We start from the raw sequence: 19,901 nt of genomic DNA, 5'->3' as shown, positions 1-19,901 counted from the left end.
TCTGAGCTGCTCCAGGCTTGCCTATCCCCCCAATCCCCTTTTTATCCGCGGGGATTTTTGCATTAGATAACGCAGCCGCGGAGAGCCGGAGGCTTCCCAATCAGGGCGGCGAGTAAACTGGGTACCGCAGCGATCCGGGGTGCGATGCCGACCCCAAGCCAACGCCGCATCTCGTCGAGGGGATGCGGGAACATAAAGGGGAACTTGTGGGAAATGGGGATCTTTGTCACCCGGAGGGCTGGGAAGGGCCTGAGAGCTGCTTGCGCAGCGTGGGACCCTATGGGCGGCTGTGGCTCCTTGCCCCGAGCTGAGTATGCGGCAGGATGCTGTGTCTGGGCTCCGCCTGGCTGATTTTAAGGAAGGGAACTCCCCCTTCCTTCGATCTCCAAGAGCAGCTGGCGAACCAGAGGTCTGCAGGGATTTTTGGCTGGGCTTCAGCAATGATGCTGTCCAGGTGGTTTTCAGTATGTGCTAAGGTGCACCAGGTATCAAGGACCCTGTGGGGACCAGCGTGTCTTTCTGCTCCCACCTGAGAGGGATCAGAGATGCCTCCGATACTGGAAATCATCATATTGTGGTTGGATGTTGCCTGGTGTGGAAAACTGCCCTGGGGGCTTGGCTTGTCTCTGCACGCCCTCTCCTCCCCCGTGGAGGACCTGCAGTGTCCATCAGCATCAGCCTGGAGGGATGTCAGCAACTGATCCCATTGCTTAAGGCCCTGCATGGTTCCTGTCCCATCCTGGGGTCTGAAATGTTTTTCCTCGCTCTGCGCTTGCGTGACCTCCGTCTGCCACTGAGCACAACCTTCCCGAGTATTTTGAGCCGCAGAGCTAAGAATAACTCACACGGTGCCCGTGTCTGGGCTGCACACAGCTCCCCATGTCTGCAGCCGTGTCCAGTGCCTCTAGGCAGGGCAGGAGAGGGTGCAGGGAGCCTAGCAGGCGCTGCGGGCACGGGAGTCCTCTGCAGGCTGTGGTGTGACTGCTGGGGAGGTGGCGAGGTGGGAGCTGGAGGCTGTGCAGGCGGCTGTACTTGGGATTCCTCTTCCTGCAGCCTCCCTGGGCTCTGGACAGCGGCTCGGACTGGAGGAGCCATCCTGCCAGCTCTGCAGGCAACGAGTGCCTCGCCACTGGGAGAGGCTGCCAGGGTGCTGGCTGTGGAGCAGGAGTCAGAGTGAGGAGATGATGGAAAAGGGCTGAGCTCCATAGATTTGGAGCCACTGTAGAGGAGAGAAGGGCTGGTACTGCCTTGGGGAAGGATAGTGGGTTTAGAGCATCCCAGGGCAGGCAAAGTGATGGGGAGGAATACATTTTCCTCCTGAAAAGCTTCTGGTTAGGGCAGCCCCTTGGGTTAGCAGCCAGGTTTACGTCCTATGCACATGCCAAGAGCTTGCACCCTTTTTGCTGTTGTCTGCCTTCCCTTAGCTATCACAGCACTTCAGGACAAGGAGAGCCGCCTCTCTAGAGCCAGGCTGCACCCTGCTCCCCCGGGACGGGGCGCTGCGGAGGCAGCAGGCCAGCGCTGGCATCCTAGCCCACTGCTCAGAGTGGGTTGCTGGCTCCTGGGTTATCTACCCGAGGACTGCTCTGCTGCTTTGCATGAAGAAACCTCCGGAGTATTCAGCACCAGCCCTGCCCAGCAGGAGCCGAGATGGCTGGGGAGTGGGGCAGGCTAAGCCTCAAATGCCAGTGGCCCCATGGTGGTGGCACTTGACCCTCGGCCCTGCTGCTGGTGACCCTGCTTGCATGGGGGGGTTGGACCAGACGGCCCCCAGGGGCCCCTTCCAGCCTCGGTGGTGCGGTGGGCGTGAGCGCCGGCTCCTGCTGTGGGTGCCTGAGCAGGGCCGAGGGCAGCTGGGCACAGGGAGGGGAGTTGGGTCTTGCCCCACTGCAGCAGGTGCAGTGGGGCAGGGCTGCGGGACCAGGCACGCCCCGCAGCTGTGTCATGCCGGTTTGAAGCGCATGGCCATGAGCTGCTGGTTAACCCCGCCGGGAGGAAGGCCTGTGGCAAGGCCTTTGCCAGGGCGAGGAACCAGGGCGGGGGGGAGCGGCTCTGCAGGGTCTCCTGGTGCCGGGGGGCCCCGCTGCACCCCGCATCCCTTACCCGGTGCCTCCCAGCAGGCTGCTCCGCTGGCTGCCGACGAGACTTGAGTCACCCTGCCCCTGTGTGTGCCGGGAAGGGCCGTCCCGCCTCTTCCTTCCCTCATCCTCCGCTGGCCCCATAGATAGAGCTGTCTCTATCTCAAAGCCCCGCTGGGCTCCTCCCTTCCCGGCCCTATTGTGCTATTGACTCAGTGCTCAGGCAGCTGGGGCGGCTTTCGAGGGAGAGGGAGAGGCGCCCGGGGCCGGGAGAAGCAGCAGGGTGGCCACTGACGCCCTCCCGGCTGTGGCAGGCGAGGAGGAGCCAGGACGAGGGAAGGTCCCGGAGAGCTGCGCCGGGAGGAGAGGCTGTTGGGGGCGGAAAGGGCCTGAAATTCCTCAGGGCTCGGCCCTTCTGCGCCGCAGGGACGGGACAGGACGAGAGAGCCGCGGCCTGGCCGCCGGCGGGCTGCCTCCTCCCAGCCGGCCCTCAAAGCCGCTCTGCTCCTTCGATGTCCCCTGAAGACAGCAGGGCTGCGATGGCTGGGCTGGAGGCCGTGGCTCAGAACGGGGCTGCTGCCAGGGATGGGATTTGGGGAGGTCCTCCTGGCGCGTGAGCCCACCCTGGGAATGCTCTGTGCACCGGCTCAGCTCGTTGCCCCGGGGCAATGCTGACGGAGAAGGTCCCTGCTGTGGGGGTGGTGGGGAATTGGGGATCCCGCCTCCGAGCCTGGCACTGTGTGAAATGGCTGATGTCCCCAGGGGGGTGCACAGGTACCGGGCCCTGCCTCAGCCTGGCCGTGCCCGTTTTATTGCAGGGAGCGGAGCTGAAGGTAGTGCTGCCGGTGCCCAGCCATGATGCCCTTTGGCGGGATGGCTGCCCGTCTGCAGAGGGACCGCCTGAGAGCCGAGGGGGTTGGCCAACACAACAACACCATCAAGTACCTCAACCAGGACTATGAGGCCCTCAAACAGGAGTGCATTGAGAGCGGCACCCTCTTTAGGGACCCCCAGTTCCCAGCTGGCCCCTCTGCCCTCGGATTCAAGGAGCTGGGGCCACACTCCAGCAAGACACGGGGAGTGGAGTGGAAGCGTCCATCGGTAAGTGCTGAGCTTGCTTCTCCTCAGGCTGGGCTGGCATCCCTGCCCTGCAATGTCTGCACTGACGTGGTTTGCCAAGCTGCAGCCTGTCCCAGGCCTGCTCCTCTCTGTGCTCAAAGCCCCTCGAGTACTTCATAGCCTCCTTTCCCAAGGGCCTAGAGCAATGCCCCATGAGTGTCTGGTCAGAAAAGCATCATGTCTAGCAGGCCCTGCTTCCTCTGGGCAGCAGACCGTGGGCTTTAAAATGGGTGGGCTATGTCATTGCTTCTAGGTGTCATGGCATGGATGTGTCACCCTTGGTGGCTGGGGCTTTTGAGGGTGTATATCCCCTGGTGCCACGAGTGCAAGGGGAGTGCCATCAGTCTATGTAGCCGTGTCCTCCCATGGCTACAGCAGAAGATCTTGCCTTGCCTTACCATGATGGCCTTGGGGTTGCAGTCAAGCAGATTTCCCTGGCAGAGGGCAGGTGGGGTGCATCTCTCGGGGACCGTATACCCTTCCTCCTGAGTCAGAGCTGCAGTGGGTGCCAGCCCCCCAGAAGCCCAGGCCCTGCTGAGATCCAGCACCAGCATCTGATTCTCTCCTTCTCCTGCAGGAATTAGTGGATGACCCTCAGTTCATCGTTGGCGGTGCAACCCGGACAGACATCTGCCAGGGGGCTCTGGGTGAGTGCTGGAGCTCTGTCCCCGGACCTTGGCTCAGAGAGCAGTGGCTGGGGAGGGCTGGCGTGGCTGGAGAAAAGGTGTTTGTATAAGGTTGAGAGTGGACCAGTTTCATAGCACCTTTCCCCAGGCCTGTGCAGCACATTTTCATACTTGCATCTGCACAACCATCTCTGTACCAAAGGCTCCCTTCCCATTTAGTGTGGTGGAAACTGGAAGGCGGGGGACAGCCTGTGCCTCCTGGTGGCTCTAGGTTAAGGCTCCACAAAAATGGGTTGCTGTGTGCACAGCTTCACCATGCTGAGATCAGGGGAGATGTCGGGTGGATCCATGCCTGACACACGCCAACAACAATGCCAGGAGCTGCTCCAAAGAGCTCCCTGCTTTGGTAAATGGTGAGGGATGGCAGCTGGATGACAGTAACAAACTGAGGTGAGGATGTGCTGGTCATGACAAAGTGCTTGCGAAGCAACGTGGTGTGGCGGAAGGGAACTGAGAGGAGAGCTATGGAGTACAAGTGGTGATTTGTCATTTCTCTGGGGGTGTCTCCCAAGGCAAAGGCACTGAGACAAGGAGAGCAATGTTAATGGGCTGGGTAGGCTGGCAGGGCTGGCAACTGGGATTTCATGGTCATCAGAACCAGATCTGGGTACCACCAAGAGTGTTGTCCTGATCTGGATCAAGTTGGATCCCACTTGATTGGGACTATCGTGTGCACACATAGCACGCTGGTTTCAGGGCTGACCATGTTTAATGCATCCAGTAATTAGAACAAACTGGAGGTGGTAACTGGAGCATGTAACAGCCCAGAGCACTGCGGTGGTGTTCAATTGGTCATTAAAAAGTCTGAAATGCCATTTTGTCAAACCACAGCCCGGTACAGGTTATCCAGGCTCAAGGCTAAGGTGTGACAGGCTTCAAAGGGAAAGGGAAACCAAGGCAAAGAATTTAAAGCGCAGTGCTGGCCTGTAGCAGCACTTGTGGTTAAGAGCATTTGGAAGGAAAAGTGCGGTGGTGTTGCTCGTAATTTGAGAAGCTGGTGCAGCAGCATTAAACCTCTCGCTTGATAAAATGTTTTTTTAAATGCAAAATGTAATTCTGCTGCAGAACTCGCTGTCTGAGATGTGGAGGACAGTCATACGAATGAGTCCCAGGAGGGTCTAGATAAACGGCTGCAGGAGGGGGCTGTTGGTGCTGACTGTATGTGGTGGTCTGGACACAGGCTCCAGGTCAGGGAGGATTGTTCCCTGTTGCCTTGAGCTAATACTTCTCTCCGAGGCAGGCTGAATGAGCCTGGCTTCCTGAGCTCCATTTGTCTGCTGGACCCTCTCTAGTTTCTCCACATGCTTTTTGAGCTGGGGAGCCCCAAATATTTGCAAGGAGAGCATGCCACGGGCTCCTACACATCCACTGCCTACCCCCCCAGGTAGGGAGGTGGTGGGTGCTCACACCGGCTTCCTCTCCTTCCCCAGGCGACTGCTGGCTGCTGGCTGCTATCGGCTCCCTCACGCTCAACGAGGAGCTCCTGCACCGTGTGGTGCCTCACGGGCAGAGCTTCCAGGAGGACTATGCTGGCATCTTCCACTTCCAGGTGGGCTGGGAGCTCCTGGCCTTCCATGGCTGGTGGGCTGGGGGCAGGAGGGAGGGCAGTGGGTTGAGGGCATTCCTCTGGGGTACAGATGAGCAAGTTGTGTGATGCTCCGAGCTCACCCCACTCTCTCCTGACCCCCCAGATCTGGCAGTTTGGTGAGTGGGTGGACGTGGTGGTGGATGACCAGCTGCCCACCAAGGACGGGGAACTCCTGTTCGTGCACTCGGCAGAGTGCACCGAGTTCTGGAGTGCTCTGCTGGAGAAGGCCTATGCCAAGTGGGTATCCCCGTGGGAGGCATGTGGGCGGGTAGGGAACAGGACACCCCACTGTGCAGAGTGGAGGGAGTCTCTTCTATCCCTGTCCCTGCTTGTGCTGGGTGCCTGGGGAGCAGCAGTGTGCCATGTCCTTGTCACCTCACGCACCCCTCTTGCCGGCTGGTGCTCAGGCTGAATGGCTGCTACGAGGCGCTTTCAGGGGGCAGCACCACCGAGGGCTTCGAGGACTTCACCGGTGGCGTGGCAGAGATGTACGACCTCAAACGGCCGCCGCGCAACATGGGCCACATCATCCGCAAGGCACTGGAGAGGGGATCCCTGCTGGGCTGCTCCATTGACGTAAGTGGTGTGCCGGGACGAGCCCGGGGCTCTGCCCCAGCGATGGCCAAAGCAAGGCCTCACAGCCCGAGACCATGTCAGCACTCCCCTTGCTGGGACACCGGGCAGGAGGTTACTTCTTTCCCCTCTTATCAGAGCACCCTTTCCAGAGCCAGTGTGGCAGCCTCGGGGCACAGCAAGTGGGGCTGCAGCCCAGCTGCTGGGAAGAAGCTCCTTTGGATGGAGTGTGAATATCCACCTCAAGCGTGGGCTGTTGAACAAGGGTCTGCCTATAGCTCTGGCCATGTCTTACATCAGCATCTGAGAATTATCTGGAGTGGGGTTTTCCATCCGTTCCATCTCATGAAATAATTTTCTTGCTTTTTGAAGTTTGGGTGGTCCCCTGATGGGTCTTCAGGGTCTTCTGGCTGGGAAACTGTCTTTACATTGTCCTCAGCCAGCAGCCTTTGAGCAGAGGGTGCTGGTACCTGCTGCTTCTCTTGGCTGGAGCAGTGCAAAGCAAGGGGAATTCTCCACACGGTGGAGGGAAGGAGTAGGGATAGGACTACATGAATTTAATCATATTCACTTGAGCTTTGCACATTCTCCTCAGATCACAAGTGCCTTTGATATGGAAGCGGTGACCTTCAAGAAGCTGGTGAAGGGCCATGCCTATTCTGTCACAGCCTTCAGAGACGTGAGTGGGCTATGTGAGACTTTAATAGCAATAAAATAGCCTGGCCAGTGGCATGGGCTCAACCTCCTGTGTCTGGTGGCCGGCAGGTGAACTACCGGGGTCAGCAGGAACAGCTCATCCGCGTCAGGAACCCCTGGGGTCAGGTGGAGTGGACCGGAGCCTGGAGCGATGGGTGAGTTGGACAGATGGGACTTCAGTCCCACTGCTGGCAGGCCAGCAGGCATGGCACACAGAGCAATCGAGTGCATGGCACTGCCGAGGGGAAGTTCGCAGCATGCAGTGCCCTTCGCATCAGCGAGGGGGGCTGTTGAGGGCCACCTCTGAAGTGCTCTCAATTCACCTTGAGTAGTCCTCATCTAATTGTCTCTCTCCTGCTACTCCAGCTCCTCCGAGTGGGACAACATTGACCCCGGCGACAGGGAAGAGCTGCAGCTGAAGATGGAGGATGGAGAGTTCTGGTGAGTGCCAGAGCAAACTGCTGCTCTTTCTTCAGCAGCCAGCCTGGGAAGGAGCAGAGGAGCTGGGGAGAGATCCCGTGGTCCTGCTCCACCTGAAACACCTGACCTGCCTTTATGAGCTGGTTTTCCAGCACTGGAGAGCCTGCTAGTGTTTTCTCATCTGGTCTAGTTAATAATTTTCCTCTCTTCAAGGAAATTCTGCCCAACTAAATGCAAAATAAACATCTAGGAAGGGTAAACATCCCTTCTTCCCCAAACCCAGCAGCGGGCTTTAAATGAGCTATAACTGCTCAGGGTAAAAGATCTTGCTGTCACTTAATTCTCCCAAAACATTGGCTGGGTCCAGAGATGCTTGTGCTCTCCTCCCTCCCCCCCCAGCGGTGCCCTGGCCTCAGCCTCTGCCTGCCTCCTGCAGGATGTCTTTCCGAGACTTCATGAGGGAGTTCTCCAGGCTGGAGATCTGCAACCTCACCCCCGATGCCCTTACCAAGGACGAGCTCAGCAGGTGGCACACGCAGGTGTTCGAGGGCACGTGGCGCCGGGGGAGCAGTGCCGGGGGCTGCAGGAATCACCCAGGTACCTCTCCCCCCGACATCTCCGCTCTTGGCAGCGCGATTGAGCTGGGTGTCTCATCCACGTGTCCTCTTCCTCCCAGCCACATTCTGGATCAACCCCCAGTTTAAGATCAAGCTGCTGGAAGAGGATGATGACCCCGGGGACGATGAGATGGCCTGCAGCTTCCTGGTGGCTCTGATGCAGAAGCACCGTCGGCGGGAGCGGCGGGTGGGGGGCGACATGCACACCATTGGCTTCGCTGTCTACGAGGTAACCCCTGCCTGCCCTGATGCTGCTTCCTTGGGACTGGCTCAACCCTGCCAGTCCTGCCTGGACCTGGCACCCTAGTCCTCAAGGAAACCTTTCCCACCTGCTTTGGACGGTCTGTGGGTTAATGTCCCCTGTCCCGTGCTCCCTGTGCTGTAAGGGATGGGGGCAGATACTGGGGTTCTGATTTTTTTTCCCTTTTCTCTCTTCCCTGCAGGTTCCTGAGGAGGTACGTCCTGAGCCGCCGGAGCCTACGCCCTCCTGGAGGGAAGCACAAGAGTGGGCAGGAATGGGTTAATGCACATGCATGCACGCATGTGCACCCAGGGGCATGGGAGCTCCCACCACGCTGGCAGTGGCTAGGGTGCTAATGGGTGCTGGGCATCTCCGTGAGGGAGGGATGGCTCCTGCTGGGATGGGCAGGGCAGGGATGTCCTGCCCAACGGGGCTTGCTTTGGTCCCACTGCTCCCCGTGGGTCCCCGCCGTTGCAGGGCTGTGGTCCACTAGCACATTCATTCCCCCAGGCCCAGGGCAGCCAGAATGTGCACTTGAAGAAGGACTTCTTCTTGCGAAACCAGTCGCGGGCACGGTCTGAGACCTTCATCAACCTGCGGGAGGTGAGCAACCAGATCCGGCTGCCCCCCGGTGAGTACATCGTTGTGCCCTCCACCTTCGAGCCGCACAAGGAGGCCGACTTCGTCCTGCGGGTCTTCACCGAGAAGCAGTCGGACACGGCGTGAGTCTCTGCCTGGCCAGGGGACGCCCTGTGTCTGTGAGTGGTGGGACATTTCCCCACCACAGGCAGCCTGCTGGCTGGGGACCCTGCTCATCACTTTGGTTTCCTCCTTTCTGCCCCCAGGGAGCTGGACGAGGAGATCTCGGCAGATCTAGCAGATGAGGTAGGAGCTGCCGCTTTGGTTCGGTTGGTGCTGAGGCTGTAGGGCTTGGGAGGCGGAGTTGCAGGCAGGAGGTGGCTGCCTGGGTTTGGGGTGTCAGTGTGGCTGGAGAAGGGCTGGCAGGGTCGAGGTGATGGGGATGTGGGAAGTAACAAAGATGAGAAGAACAAAGAAGAGCTTCCCTTCCAGTTTGGGTTTCCTGAGCCTGGGTGGCAGGGCAGAGCCCGTGTTTGACCACTAACCTCTTCTTTCTGGCCTGCGTCACCCCAGGAGGAAATAACTGAGGATGACATAGAGGATGGCTTCAAGAACATGTTCCAGCAGCTGGCAGGGGAGGTGGGTATGGCTGCGCCAAGCTCTGGAGGGCCCTGGCCTGGGGAGGGTATGGGACGGGACCCCTGGCCGTGAGAGCTCCAGCCCACCCCACGCTCGCTCAGTCCCATCCTGCAGACAAGTCCATCTCTGCCACGGCTCAGCTCAGCTGCCCCCAGGGGTGGTGTGATGGGAGCAGATTTGGGGAAGGGGCATCCAGCTGTGGCCCAAACTGTTCTGGGCATGTAGGAAATGCAATGACACCCTGATGTTTTGTGACTAAGGCAGAGACGTTTAGGTAGGAGGGGGGGAATGGCCACAAGTGGGGTAGAGAGCAGGCAAGGGATGCTGCTAACTCTCCTCCTGCTGCAGGATATGGAAATCAGCGTCTTCGAGCTCCGGACTATTCTGAACAGAGTCATTGCTAGACGTAAGCGCTGCCCTTCCCACCCCTTGCTCCCCGCGGCCCAGGCCTGCTCAGCAGGTTGGGTTTTGGTGCGCGTGCTCAACCTCCTCCTTCCTCCTCAGACAAAGATCTGAAGACGGATGGGTTCAGCCTGGACTCCTGCCGCAACATGGTCAACCTGATGGATGTATCCTCTTGGCACTGCGGGCAGGGGCCAGCTTCCCTGGTGCTCAGCCTGCCGGCAGCAAGACTTCTGCGGGAGCTGGGGCTTGGCTCTCCGGCCATGCCGAGGCTGTTCAACCAGGGGACGGAAGGAAGGAAGGGGTCCTTGTGGCTTCAGGGCCACCTGCCCTACACCCCTGGGCTTTAGCAGCAGCTTTTTTTGAAAGGTCTGTCAGTTCCCCTGCTTGCTTTGGGCCCTGGCTCTGCTGCCAGAAGCCCAGCCCAGCCCTACTCTCGCCTTTAACCTTTCCCTCCAGGAGGAAGCGCCCTGTGCTTCCCTTCGCCACAGGCTCCCCAGCCTGACGTGCCATGATGCCACCCAGCCTTCGAGGCACTCCTGGAAGGGAAGAAGCGCTGTTGGGCTTCTTTCCCCCCAAACCATGGTGTCCAGCAGTTGAGGATGAGAGGTGTAAAGCGACAGGAGTCATGGCCTGTGTTCCTGCTTGCACAAGGACATGCAGCTGAGGGGTCAGACGAGGGTAGAGGAGCAGCTCCGAGCCCTTCTCCAGCCTGGGCCTGCAGCATCCCCTTTTGCTGCAGGCTAGCCCAGTTTTTCTCCAAGGACACCACAGCGGTGCGCTTCCTACAGCAGCAACACTGCTGCTCCCGGGGAGTGGCGCAGCAGCTAGTTTAAGCATTGCACTTTTCCCGCTGGGTTGCAGGCTCTGATCTTGCTGATGCTGCAGGACAGAGAGGGGAAGTTGGGGGGAAAACTGGGCAGGCCAAGGGTGGCCAGGCTTTTCTTGCCTCAGGTGTCTGGGATCTGATGGCTTTGCCTCTACGCCACCCCCTTCTCTGGCTGCTTTCTCCTTGACCCTCTGCTCCCCAGAAAGATGGCAGTGCCCGCCTTGGGCTGGTGGAGTTCCAGATCCTGTGGAACAAGATCCGGAGCTGGCTGGTGAGGAGGAGCAGGGGGCATGGCGCACTGCACAGGGGTAGTACCCCTTCTGGGGCAGCAGGGTGAGGGGACAGCCAGACTGGCGGCCGCAGGAGAGCCTGCCCTTCACATCCTCCATGACGTTTTTGCAGACGATCTTCCGCCAGCATGACCTGGATAAGTCGGGCACCATGAGCTCCTACGAGATGCGCATGGCTCTAGAGTCAGCCGGTAGGTCTGGAGAAGGATGGGGCTGGGCTGGGGGCTGGGGAGGGGGCTCCTGCTGTTGGAGCCCTGTCCCAGGTAGCTGAAGCAGAGTGAAACTAGCCTATATTGCATGCTTGGAGCCAACCTGTTGTGGTAGTGAGATGTGGCCCGTGTCTGCGCTGGGCTCTCTCCATCCCAGCTGTGCCAAGTGCTGGAGCCTCGGGGTTAGGGATGCACACAAGGTGGTCCCAGCCTCTGTCCTCCTCTGACCTGCAGGGTCCCATCCTGGCGCAGCAGAGGCCTGGAGTGGGTCAGTGAGCTAACTAGTCATATGGCTCCAGGGAGAGCATCCCCTCTTCCTGCTGAGACTGGACTCGGTGCCCTTCCTTGAGTGGGTTGGTGGCCCCTTTGGGTGGGGGCATGGACTTTCATAGTTACATCCTCCTCTCCTGCCCCCCTGGCGTGCTGACTGCTTTCTGCCTTGCAGGTTTCAAGCTGAACAACAAGCTGCATCAGGTGGTGGTGGCCCGCTATGCAGATGCTGACATGGGTGTGGACTTTGACAACTTTGTCTGCTGCCTCGTTAAGCTGGAGGCCATGTTCAGTGAGTGCCGGCCCCAGGGCAGGGAGGGCAGGGACAGAGGGATGAGTTGCTCACCTTGCTCTTGTGCCCCTGCAGGATTCTTCCACAGCATGGACCCTGAAGGCACCGGCACTGCTGTCATGAACCTCTCTGAGGTGAGAGCTCAGCCCAGTGGTGAGGTGGGCCCAGAGATGGGGTGGGAGACAAGGGGACAAGGCACTAAGGTGAATGGGGCACCTGGGGTTGGTGGTAGAAGCCCTCCAGCCCCTTGAGTAGGGAAAGAACCTGTAAAAGATCAAGATGAGAAAACGGGATTGCTTCAGGCTCCATGTTTCTTGGAGGGCTGTCAAAGTTGACACATGAGGGCATGTCAAAAATGCACCAGCCCCTGCTCATCCCTTCTCCCTCTCCTTCCCAGTGGCTGCTGCTGACGATGTGCGGCTAGGAGCCACGACAGATCTGCTGTGTCTGGGACACCCCAGCGGGCCAGGCCCACTCCAAGTGCCTCCCCTTGGATCTGTGGACACAGGATACTCTTCCCCCCTTGCTCCATCCCATGCTGAGCCACCAGCCCTGCCTCCCGGCAAGCCTCACGCCACCCTCTCCGGTGGACCAGGGGTCAAGGCAGGCAGGGGATGCCCTTCTCCTCTTCTGGGCTGGGCTTCTTTCCACTCCCCCCCTCCTCTCTCCCCACCCCAGAACAGGAGCAGAGCAAGAAGCATGGGGTACCTGTGCATCCCTGCACCGAGCTTGGCGGGAGTGAAGGAGCAGGCTGGGGACTGACTGCGGAGCAGGGAGAGGCAGGAGCTGCAGGGGGAAGAGAGGGAGGGACTCGTATTGCTTGCTCTAGTGCTGCCCCATCCCTGCTGGTACGCGTTGCCTGTCTCTGCACCCACGCCTGGGAGCATCAGCAGGTACTGCCTTGCTCAGGCAGAGGCAGCGGGTTCCCCGGGAGCTGGAGTGGACTTCTGGGAGGAGGAAGGGCCATACTCTTCTTCTTGAAGCCCTTGCACTGCACTTACCACCACTAAGCACGACCAAAGCATGGAGCCCACTGGCTCTTTCTGCGTGGCCTTCAACACATCCCTCCCACTTCCACGCCCCTGCCTTTGCCCCACCACTGGATCAAGCCCTCCAACTTAAGCACTGAATGTTTGGGGGCTTCCCTGCCACGTGAACACGTGCCACCCTGTAGTGCAGCAGAAGCTCCTCTCTTCTGCATGGGCACAGCAATGCCACCACTGTTACAGCGGCTTGACCTCCCCTCCCATCCCTGGGAGCTCCTGGGGCATCCGCTGCCCCTGCTTATGGCCCACAGCAGGGCTGGGGGGGGCCAGCACCCAAGAGGCAATGCCTTCCCCCAGAGAGGAGGGGGGGGTGGTTTGGGGGGGGTGTTCTCCTGCACAAAGTTGTTTTTTTTTCCCCCCCTGTCCCTCACCCTCCCACACTGTTACACTTTCCTCTTTCCTTGGGCTCCTTCGCCCAATGCATATGGGCTCCAGTGCCAACATATTTGCACTTCTCTGTGCTCCTCCACTCCCCTCACCTTCTTCTGGGGTAATGGGGTGGCTCCAGCTTGGCGGTCTCATCCTTTGCCCTGTAGAGGCAGGCAGGCAGGCAGTTAGCTTCCCACAGACCCCTGTCGTCGCTGGAGGACGCGCCTGCAGCAATAACCACTGCTGCCCGCCCGGCAGCTCCGCTTCCTCACCCCGCTCACTGTGTACTCTGGGAATAAACCAAGATCTGTTGGACGTGTGGCCTGGGCAGTGACTTGGGGGTCGCGTCCTCCCTCCGCTTGCTGTGGCCTGGGCTGGGGGGGATGAGACGCAGAGCCAAGCTCAAGGCACCCTGCTTGCCCAGCCTGGGCCATGGGTGGAGGAGCATCACCAGGTGCAGGTCTTGCCATGAGGATGCGGGGAGTCCATATCCCCTAGGATTTTATAAAACTCGTCTCTTTCTTTGCAGGGGGGTCTTAGCGCCAAAACACAGGGGCAGCATCATGTGAGAGAGCTGTAAGGGAGCACTGCTCTTCAAAGTGAGACCAAGCAGCATGCTGTTAGCAGGGCTGTTCGGTTATCCCAGGGATTTTTCAAGTGGAGGAAAAGCCGGTGCTTGCTCCCTGGTGTTGGTGGGAGGAAGAGTGTGTTAGTGCCGGGCTGGGATGGGGGGCCGGGCAACTTCACCCGAGCCGTGCCCCAGGGATGTGGGTGCAGCTGTGCTCCCGCTCAGCTAGGGGAGACCTGGGTCTGGCCACAGTGTCCCAAAGGCGTCCCCAGGGCACCACTGGGTGCCTCTGCCATGCAAGCAGCTGGAGCAGTTTAAACTCACCATCCCCCTGCCTTACCAGTGGCCCGGCAGCGGCTGAAGACAGCCAACGAGGCTGGGTTTGGCCCAGCAGACTTTGCACTGGGGTTGATTAACGTTGCTCACAGTTTGCTGCCCTGGCCAGCCCCTTGCCAAAGTCTCCTCTGCTGGTGGCAGAGCTGGGGTCTGCTCTTAAAGAAAGGTGTCTTGGGGAGGTTAGGGGGGGGAAGGAGGGTCCGCTTGGATAGGATGGAGTTAACCGTGGAGCGGGTGGGAGTGGAGGGCAGCCTGGAGCTCTGGACCCTGGAAAGGGACCACATGAGGTATGTGACCCTGGGTAGGGGCCGTGGGAGGCTGGTGTTTTCCCTGCTTCCTTTGAAGCCGTGCAGGTTACAGCTGGAGGCAAAATCCTTCCAGGAAGACGACAGTGGAGGGCCGGATGGTGGGGCTTTTCGCTGCGTGGCTCAGAGCAGGACTCGCTGTCAGCATGTGCCTCCTGCCCCTTGCTGACACCCCAGAGGGGCACCACAGCCCAGCCAGCTCCAGGGGTGCTCAGCGTTTGGAAAAGGAGTGTCTGCACGCACCTTATGCCCCTGGCATCTCAGTATCCCTCATGTGGGTGCCCTTTGTGCCAGCCCAGCTCTCTGGGACTGCTCTCCCCACGGTGGGGCAGCACCCAGCTCTGGGGCAACCCAACCTGGCTCAGAGCACAGAGGGGAGCTGAGGTGCGAGGGCGGCTCCAGCAGGAGGGAGCATCCCCCCAGCTGCCTCCCCAGGCTGCCCTCTCCTCTGGAGGCTCCCCAGGGCTGGATGAACGTGGGCTGCTTGCACTTGGCTGGTGGCTACCTGTGAGCTGAGCTGCCCCCTGTGGGGTGGGGGTACCTCAGGGCTTGGCAGTCTGGGCTCCCCCGTGCAACCCCAAAGCCCCTGAGAAACAAGGGCTCGAGGCGGGGGGGGCAGGACGCAGGGGCAAGCATGCAGAGCTGTCATTGCTGTCCCAGCTGCGGGGCCTTGTCACGCGCACACAGGCCCAATTGTAAGGCACGGTGAAGCCCTGGCTTTGGGATGACAGGTGCCCCCAGCGTAGCCTTACCAGAAGCCCCCTCCCTCCCCCCCTCCAGGCACCAGCTGGCAGATCCCTGCCCTTGTTGGCCCCGGCAGCTGGCAGGCCAGTATCGGCAGGGAGTCGGCAGGCGGGGGGTCCCCAGCTGCCAGCTAATGCCAAGAAGAGTAGCTTGGCTTGTCCTCCCGGGGGGTCCCCAGCTGCCAGCTAATGCCATGAAGAGTAGCTTGGCTTGTCCTCTTCCTTGCAAAGGGGGACAAGGAAGCCCAGCGTCCTTAAATGCTGGTGTATGGTGTAATGTGAGGAGCAAGAGCGGCTGGGGGCCAGATGTGGCCAAAACTGCTCTTAGCGTAGGGTTTGTCTTGCCATGGGCGCTAGCCAGTGAGAGCCAGCCCGCTCCCGCCTTTCCCACACCCACCCCACAGGTCTGCGTTGGGTGGGAGTGCACAAGGTGGGCAGGCAGCACCTGTGGATGCACGGCACCGCTGCTGCTGCTCCCCAGTACCACAGCATCCCCTCCTGCCCCCCATGCCCTGTGCCCCTGCCTCCCACAGCCTGGAGCCGCCTGCTCGCCCCGGGGGTCCCCCCTCTCCCACCAGCTGCTCATGTCCATCCTCCAGGCACAGGAGGGGGGCAGGACCACAGCCCGTCCCCACCTGGCCCCACCAGCTGCCCCAGCAGCCGGGCTCTGGCCCCATCTCCCCCTCGGCTGCTCTTCACTCTGCCCCGGGCCCGCCGCCACAGGAATGTCAGTCCCGTGGGCACAAGGGGCCTTTGTGTGAGTGGAGCCGGCGGGTGGGGGGCCGTGGCCCAGCCCAGCAGCCCGAGCCGGGGCTGGGGAGAGCCACAGCTGAGGGCACGTGCGTGGGCAGCAGCTGCCCCCAGCACGGCCTCTCAGCTCCCAGCCGGGCTCAGCGGTGTCCCCACTGCTGCAAGGGCTGTCAGGGAGGAAAGCCCCCTCCCCATCCTCCTTGCCCGGGCCCCAGCGGCTGGGGGGCGGGAGCATCCTGCAGCCACTGCCGGCCCAGGGAGCAGTGCCAACACCAGCACAGAGCTGGCACCTCCTTGGCGAGCCTCGGCGCCCGTGCCAAGGGATGCCATGGGCTCAGCCACCCTGCGAGGGGAGCGGGAGGGCTGGGGGCGCAGGGTGGGGACTGGGGGGGGGGGGCGGGGGGGCGGGGGGCGCAGGGTGGGGACTGAGAGCACCGGGCAGCAGCTGCTGAATTCGGCCTTTTTCAACAGCTGCCGTCTCAGTGCCAGCAAATGGGGAATGTGCATGGGCCGGGGCTTTCCAGGGCCTGGCCGCGGTGTGTTAAACAAACTATTTATAGCACTTGTGTCCCTCCCCGGCAGGAATGGCCTGTATTCCTCCCACGTGGGGCCGGGCGCTCGGGTGCCACTGGTGTCCCCACCACCAACACCCTCTCGGGTCCCCGCCAGAAGGTTGAGGTCTCCTCAAAGAAAGGACTCTTGGCTGACTCTTATCTTCCTCCCCTCCATTTCTGTTAGCTCCCAGTGCTATGCCCAGAGCAAGATTTGCAGCAAACCTTGCACACCTTGTGAAGAGATGCCTGAGGGCCGTGCCCTTCTTCCCAGCACCCCTGCTCCCTGATAAATCCTCTGGAGCCTTAACCATGCAACAGCATTGGCAGGTGCCGACAGTTGCTCTGTCCCCTGCACCTGCCCCTGAGGTGGCACAAGGGTCTCGCCTTCCCGCAAAGCAGAGATGCGGTCCTGAGAGCAGGCTGGGTGCTGGCAGGTCGCTCATGGGGCAAAGGACAGGGATCTGGCCCCCTCTCAAAGCCCATGCCAGCTTTGCCTGTCAGCTGACGGGACACAGAGCTGCTCAGCTGGCCTTCCCTCCGCTGACGGGCAGCAGCGACCAAGAGGGGTCGTGCCAGGAGGTAGCACAGCTGTGTCCTGCCCAAAGGCTGGTGCGTCCCACACCCCTGACCCTCCAACCATGCCTCCTCCGAGGTGGCCGCCCAGCGGGTCGTCCTCTCCCAGAGGAGATGGAGACGGAGGCGCCGGCTGGCTCCAGCCCTGGGATCTGCCCAGAAGACACGTGGGCTGTGAGCTCACCCCTGCTCAGCAGCAAGAAGGAAGGGGCTGGGCTTTGGGCAAGCCGAATCCCCAGGGCTTTGGGATGGCACAGCGGAGAAGACAAGAGGACAGCTCTGCGCAGTCCTGCCACCACCCTGAGGACAGCCCCTGCAGCTAGGCTGCTTCCAGCCCTGCTCTCCTGTCACAAGCGGTGCTCTGTCCGCAGGCTTCCCGGGACCTCGTGCCTGCCTTGCGCCACCCAGGGGCATCTCCTGCTCCTTGTTTGCTGATGTCCAGCTGCTAACTGACCACCTGAGAGAAATAAGTGCTACGGAGGGGTACACGGTCTCTGTTTGGGCTCAGGAAGTGGATCCCAGCCCTCCCTGGCAATTAAATAGGGGATACTTGGTTGTGCAATTGGTAAGATAAAGAAAATGGATGCCTGAAAGGAAGCAGCCTTGATATGTACCCGACAAAAAAGGAGCCAGCCAACTGGTGAGGGATTTTGAGCCCCTTGGTGAAGAGGGATGAAGGATAGACAAGAAAAATGGTTGAGAGACAGAGCAGTGACTGCAGGAGCAGAAAGTCCTCCATGGATCAGAGAGGTTACAGCAAGGCTCTACATGCCTTGGCCCGGGAAATACACGGGCACAGGACTCCAGTGCCCTAAACCTTGTGTTTGGAAGTAGATACTGATGGGATTTCATTTTCTTTTGAGGTTGCATTCTCTTCCCAGCTCTGTGCCTGACTCACCAGAGCAGCAGGGTTAAGTCCCTCCACCTCCCTGGGCTGTACTTTTGCCCAACTGTGAAAGAAGGCTAAAGCCCCTGACCTTCCAGATGGGGAAAGGGGCTCGGCAACGTCTCTGCATTTTTGACAGAGACAAAAATCTGCCTCTTTACGAATCCCAAGGGCTTGGCAAACAAGCCCTGCCCCACTTTCCGCCCAGTGCTGGGATGTTGCAAGCATCTGGCTCTCACAGCAGGATAACCCCTCCTGCCCTTACCTGCGCTCGCTCCCTGGGAAGGAACAGGTTTCTGCAGAGGCCACACACTGACGCTTCTTTGTTCCCAAGGGATTTTCCATCCCCCCTTTGTGTATCTCTGCCACTTGATGCTCAGGCACAATGCCCCCAAGAATGTGCTGCAACACTTCTGCTGCAACACCTCTGCACCTGGCCAGCACCTCCCTTTCCCCGTGGGACCAGAGGACAGGCTTTCCCCCACAGGCATGGTAGGATAGGCAGTTCCCTGGCTCAGGCAGGGCTTTTCCTAGGAACAGGTAAGGCTCCCTAGGGAATAAGATCTCTGCTCTCCTCCATCACTGCGGTCACTACCTTTCTTCTGCACTTTTCATCCCAGTGGTCCCCAGCCCGCTTAGAGGTGGGACACTGCAAGGGCCCTCTGCACAGGGAGGGGATATTCCCACTGGGCCTGTACTGCTGGGGAAATCGAGGCACCGAGTGAGGCAGCAACTTATGCGGGGTCAGCCGCAGCACAGTGAACCCAGGAGTCTCAAGAGCAGGCCAAGTGCCATACCTGCTGCCTCCCTGATAAAAAGGGGAGAAGCTCCCTCCCAGGGAAGCGTAAACCCTGACACAGCTGCAGCAAAGCTTTGGCTCCTGTTTCCTTCGCCCAGGCTCTTCCCACTCCTCATAACACTGCCGGCACAGGGCCAGCAGCAGCATGCAGCGGAGCGGTGAGCCTGCACCAGAGCCCTCTAACCGCAGCAGACCCGGAGCCTGGGAGGCTCCGTGAGCCTCCGGGAGGCCAGTCCCAAGGGGCTGACGTCAGCCCCGGTCCTTGCAGCTCCCGGGCCTGGAGCTGAGCCGTCAGGGAGCTGTTTCTGGTTTCGGCACATGGTGTCTCTGTGCTGAGGCATGGCCAGCCGGCTTTCCTCATCTCAGCCATGGCTGGCTCCCCGAGAGGAATCCGTGGGGCTGGGAAAGGTCACCCTGGCTGAACTAACCACCCTTGGATGGGACTCACTGGGCAAGGGACAGCTTGCATCAGGCAGGCTAGGAGACAGAGCAGTAGCTTTCGGTCCCTCGTGTCTGTTCATTCTCCTAAATTCTGCTTGAGCAGGAGCCAGGAGTAGGGCCTTGGCAGGGTTTTTGAAGGGAACAACGAGGGGAGGAAATGAAGCCAGCCAGCCAGCAGGAACAAAACAAAGGTTAGGCGCAGGAGGGAAGCGGAAGGGCACAGATGTGAGACATGCACCTTCCTGCCTGCGCCCTCACCCTGGCTAGCTTGTGCTCCCCTGGTCTGCAGGGCCCTGGCTGCTTGCCCCAAGTGGGCTCAGCTTGGGAGCACAGCTGGAAAGCATGGGACACTGGTTACCAGCCTGCTCTGGAGCCCCGCGTGGAGCCAGATCACAGCTCTTCCCCAGGGGAGTGCCCATCTGCTCCTCAGAGCTTCGTGCCTTGGGGCATCCCTTGCCTGCCCTCCTTGGCGGTTCGCCTGGTCTGCATTCCTGGCCCTTGTGGGAGCAGGGTGGCAATTGCTGGCGCTGGCAGAGAATGACAGGCAAGCATATTTTGGACCCAGCTGCCTGCTCAGGGGCTTTGGCGAAGCCTTGTAGTGAAATGAGACCCCATCCTGCCAGTCCACATTTCTGTGGTGGGCAGATGTTGTTCCTCCCTCGCCCCCCTTCTTCCCCCAGCACTGCCACCCTGACAAATGGGGTCCTGGGTTCAGGAGCAGTATCACTTACAGGGAACATGTGTCTGGCCTGGGAGGAGGGGGCATTTAAATGGGCAGCTGGGTTTTTTGTTGTCCCTTGCTGTGGAGGCATTCCTGCCATTTGGGCTGGTGGCAGGTCCACGTGGGGGGAGCTGAGCAGTACAGGCTCCCCTGGGAGAAAGGGCAGAGCGGTGTCCCGGAGCAGGAAGGATCCCAAGGAGGGTAAGAGTGACCAGGGGAAGAGGTGGGGAGGAGAGCTCCCTCCAGTGCTTCTCCCCCGAGCCTCCCCCAAGCAGCCCCCCG

The 19,901-nt window shown here is 60.3% G+C and overlaps 2 protein-coding genes across 2 annotated transcripts in view; both read left to right on the top strand.

The window, feature by feature from the left end:
• Positions 1 to 2,902: 2,902 nt before the first annotated feature.
• CAPN11 (calpain 11) lies at positions 2,903 to 13,256 on the top strand. The gene is made up of 21 exons (XM_009283760.2): positions 2,903 to 3,179; positions 3,775 to 3,844; positions 5,314 to 5,432; positions 5,575 to 5,708; positions 5,879 to 6,047; positions 6,640 to 6,723; positions 6,810 to 6,895; positions 7,107 to 7,181; positions 7,597 to 7,757; positions 7,837 to 8,006; positions 8,221 to 8,232; positions 8,529 to 8,740; positions 8,864 to 8,903; positions 9,171 to 9,236; positions 9,585 to 9,642; positions 9,741 to 9,805; positions 10,670 to 10,738; positions 10,870 to 10,948; positions 11,412 to 11,528; positions 11,604 to 11,662; positions 11,926 to 13,256. The coding sequence occupies exons 1-21, from the start codon at positions 2,934 to 2,936 to the stop codon at positions 11,950 to 11,952; spliced, it is 2,118 nt and encodes a 705-aa protein (XP_009282035.1). The 5' UTR covers positions 2,903 to 2,933; the 3' UTR covers positions 11,953 to 13,256.
• Positions 13,257 to 14,060: 804 nt separating this feature from the next.
• The window catches only part of LOC103902721, a 28,224-nt gene continuing 22,383 nt past the window's right edge, over positions 14,061 to 19,901 (top strand). The window contains exon 1 of the mRNA XM_009283814.1: positions 14,061 to 14,134. Coding sequence (XP_009282089.1) covers positions 14,061 to 14,134 — 74 coding nt within the window. The remainder of the gene's footprint in view (positions 14,135 to 19,901) is intronic.

The sequence above is a fragment of the Aptenodytes forsteri genome, unplaced genomic scaffold (genome assembly GCF_000699145.1).
Source record: "Aptenodytes forsteri isolate BGI_AS27 unplaced genomic scaffold, ASM69914v1 Scaffold309, whole genome shotgun sequence".
In the NCBI taxonomy this organism is placed as follows: domain Eukaryota; kingdom Metazoa; phylum Chordata; class Aves; order Sphenisciformes; family Spheniscidae; genus Aptenodytes; species Aptenodytes forsteri.
Note: the sequence above shows the minus strand (reverse complement) of the source record. Positions and strands in the feature narration are given on the sequence as shown.

Coding starts and splice junctions, on each gene's coding strand:
- CAPN11 (XM_009283760.2), top strand. CDS start 2,934: ATGATGCCCTTTGGCGGGATGGCTGCCCGTCTGCAGAGGGACCGCCTG. Junction 6,896..7,106: donor ACCGGAGCCTGGAGCGATGG/GTGAGTTGGACA, acceptor CTGCTACTCCAG/CTCCTCCGAGTGGGACAACA. Junction 7,758..7,836: donor GGGCTGCAGGAATCACCCAG/GTACCTCTCCCC, acceptor TCTTCCTCCCAG/CCACATTCTGGATCAACCCC.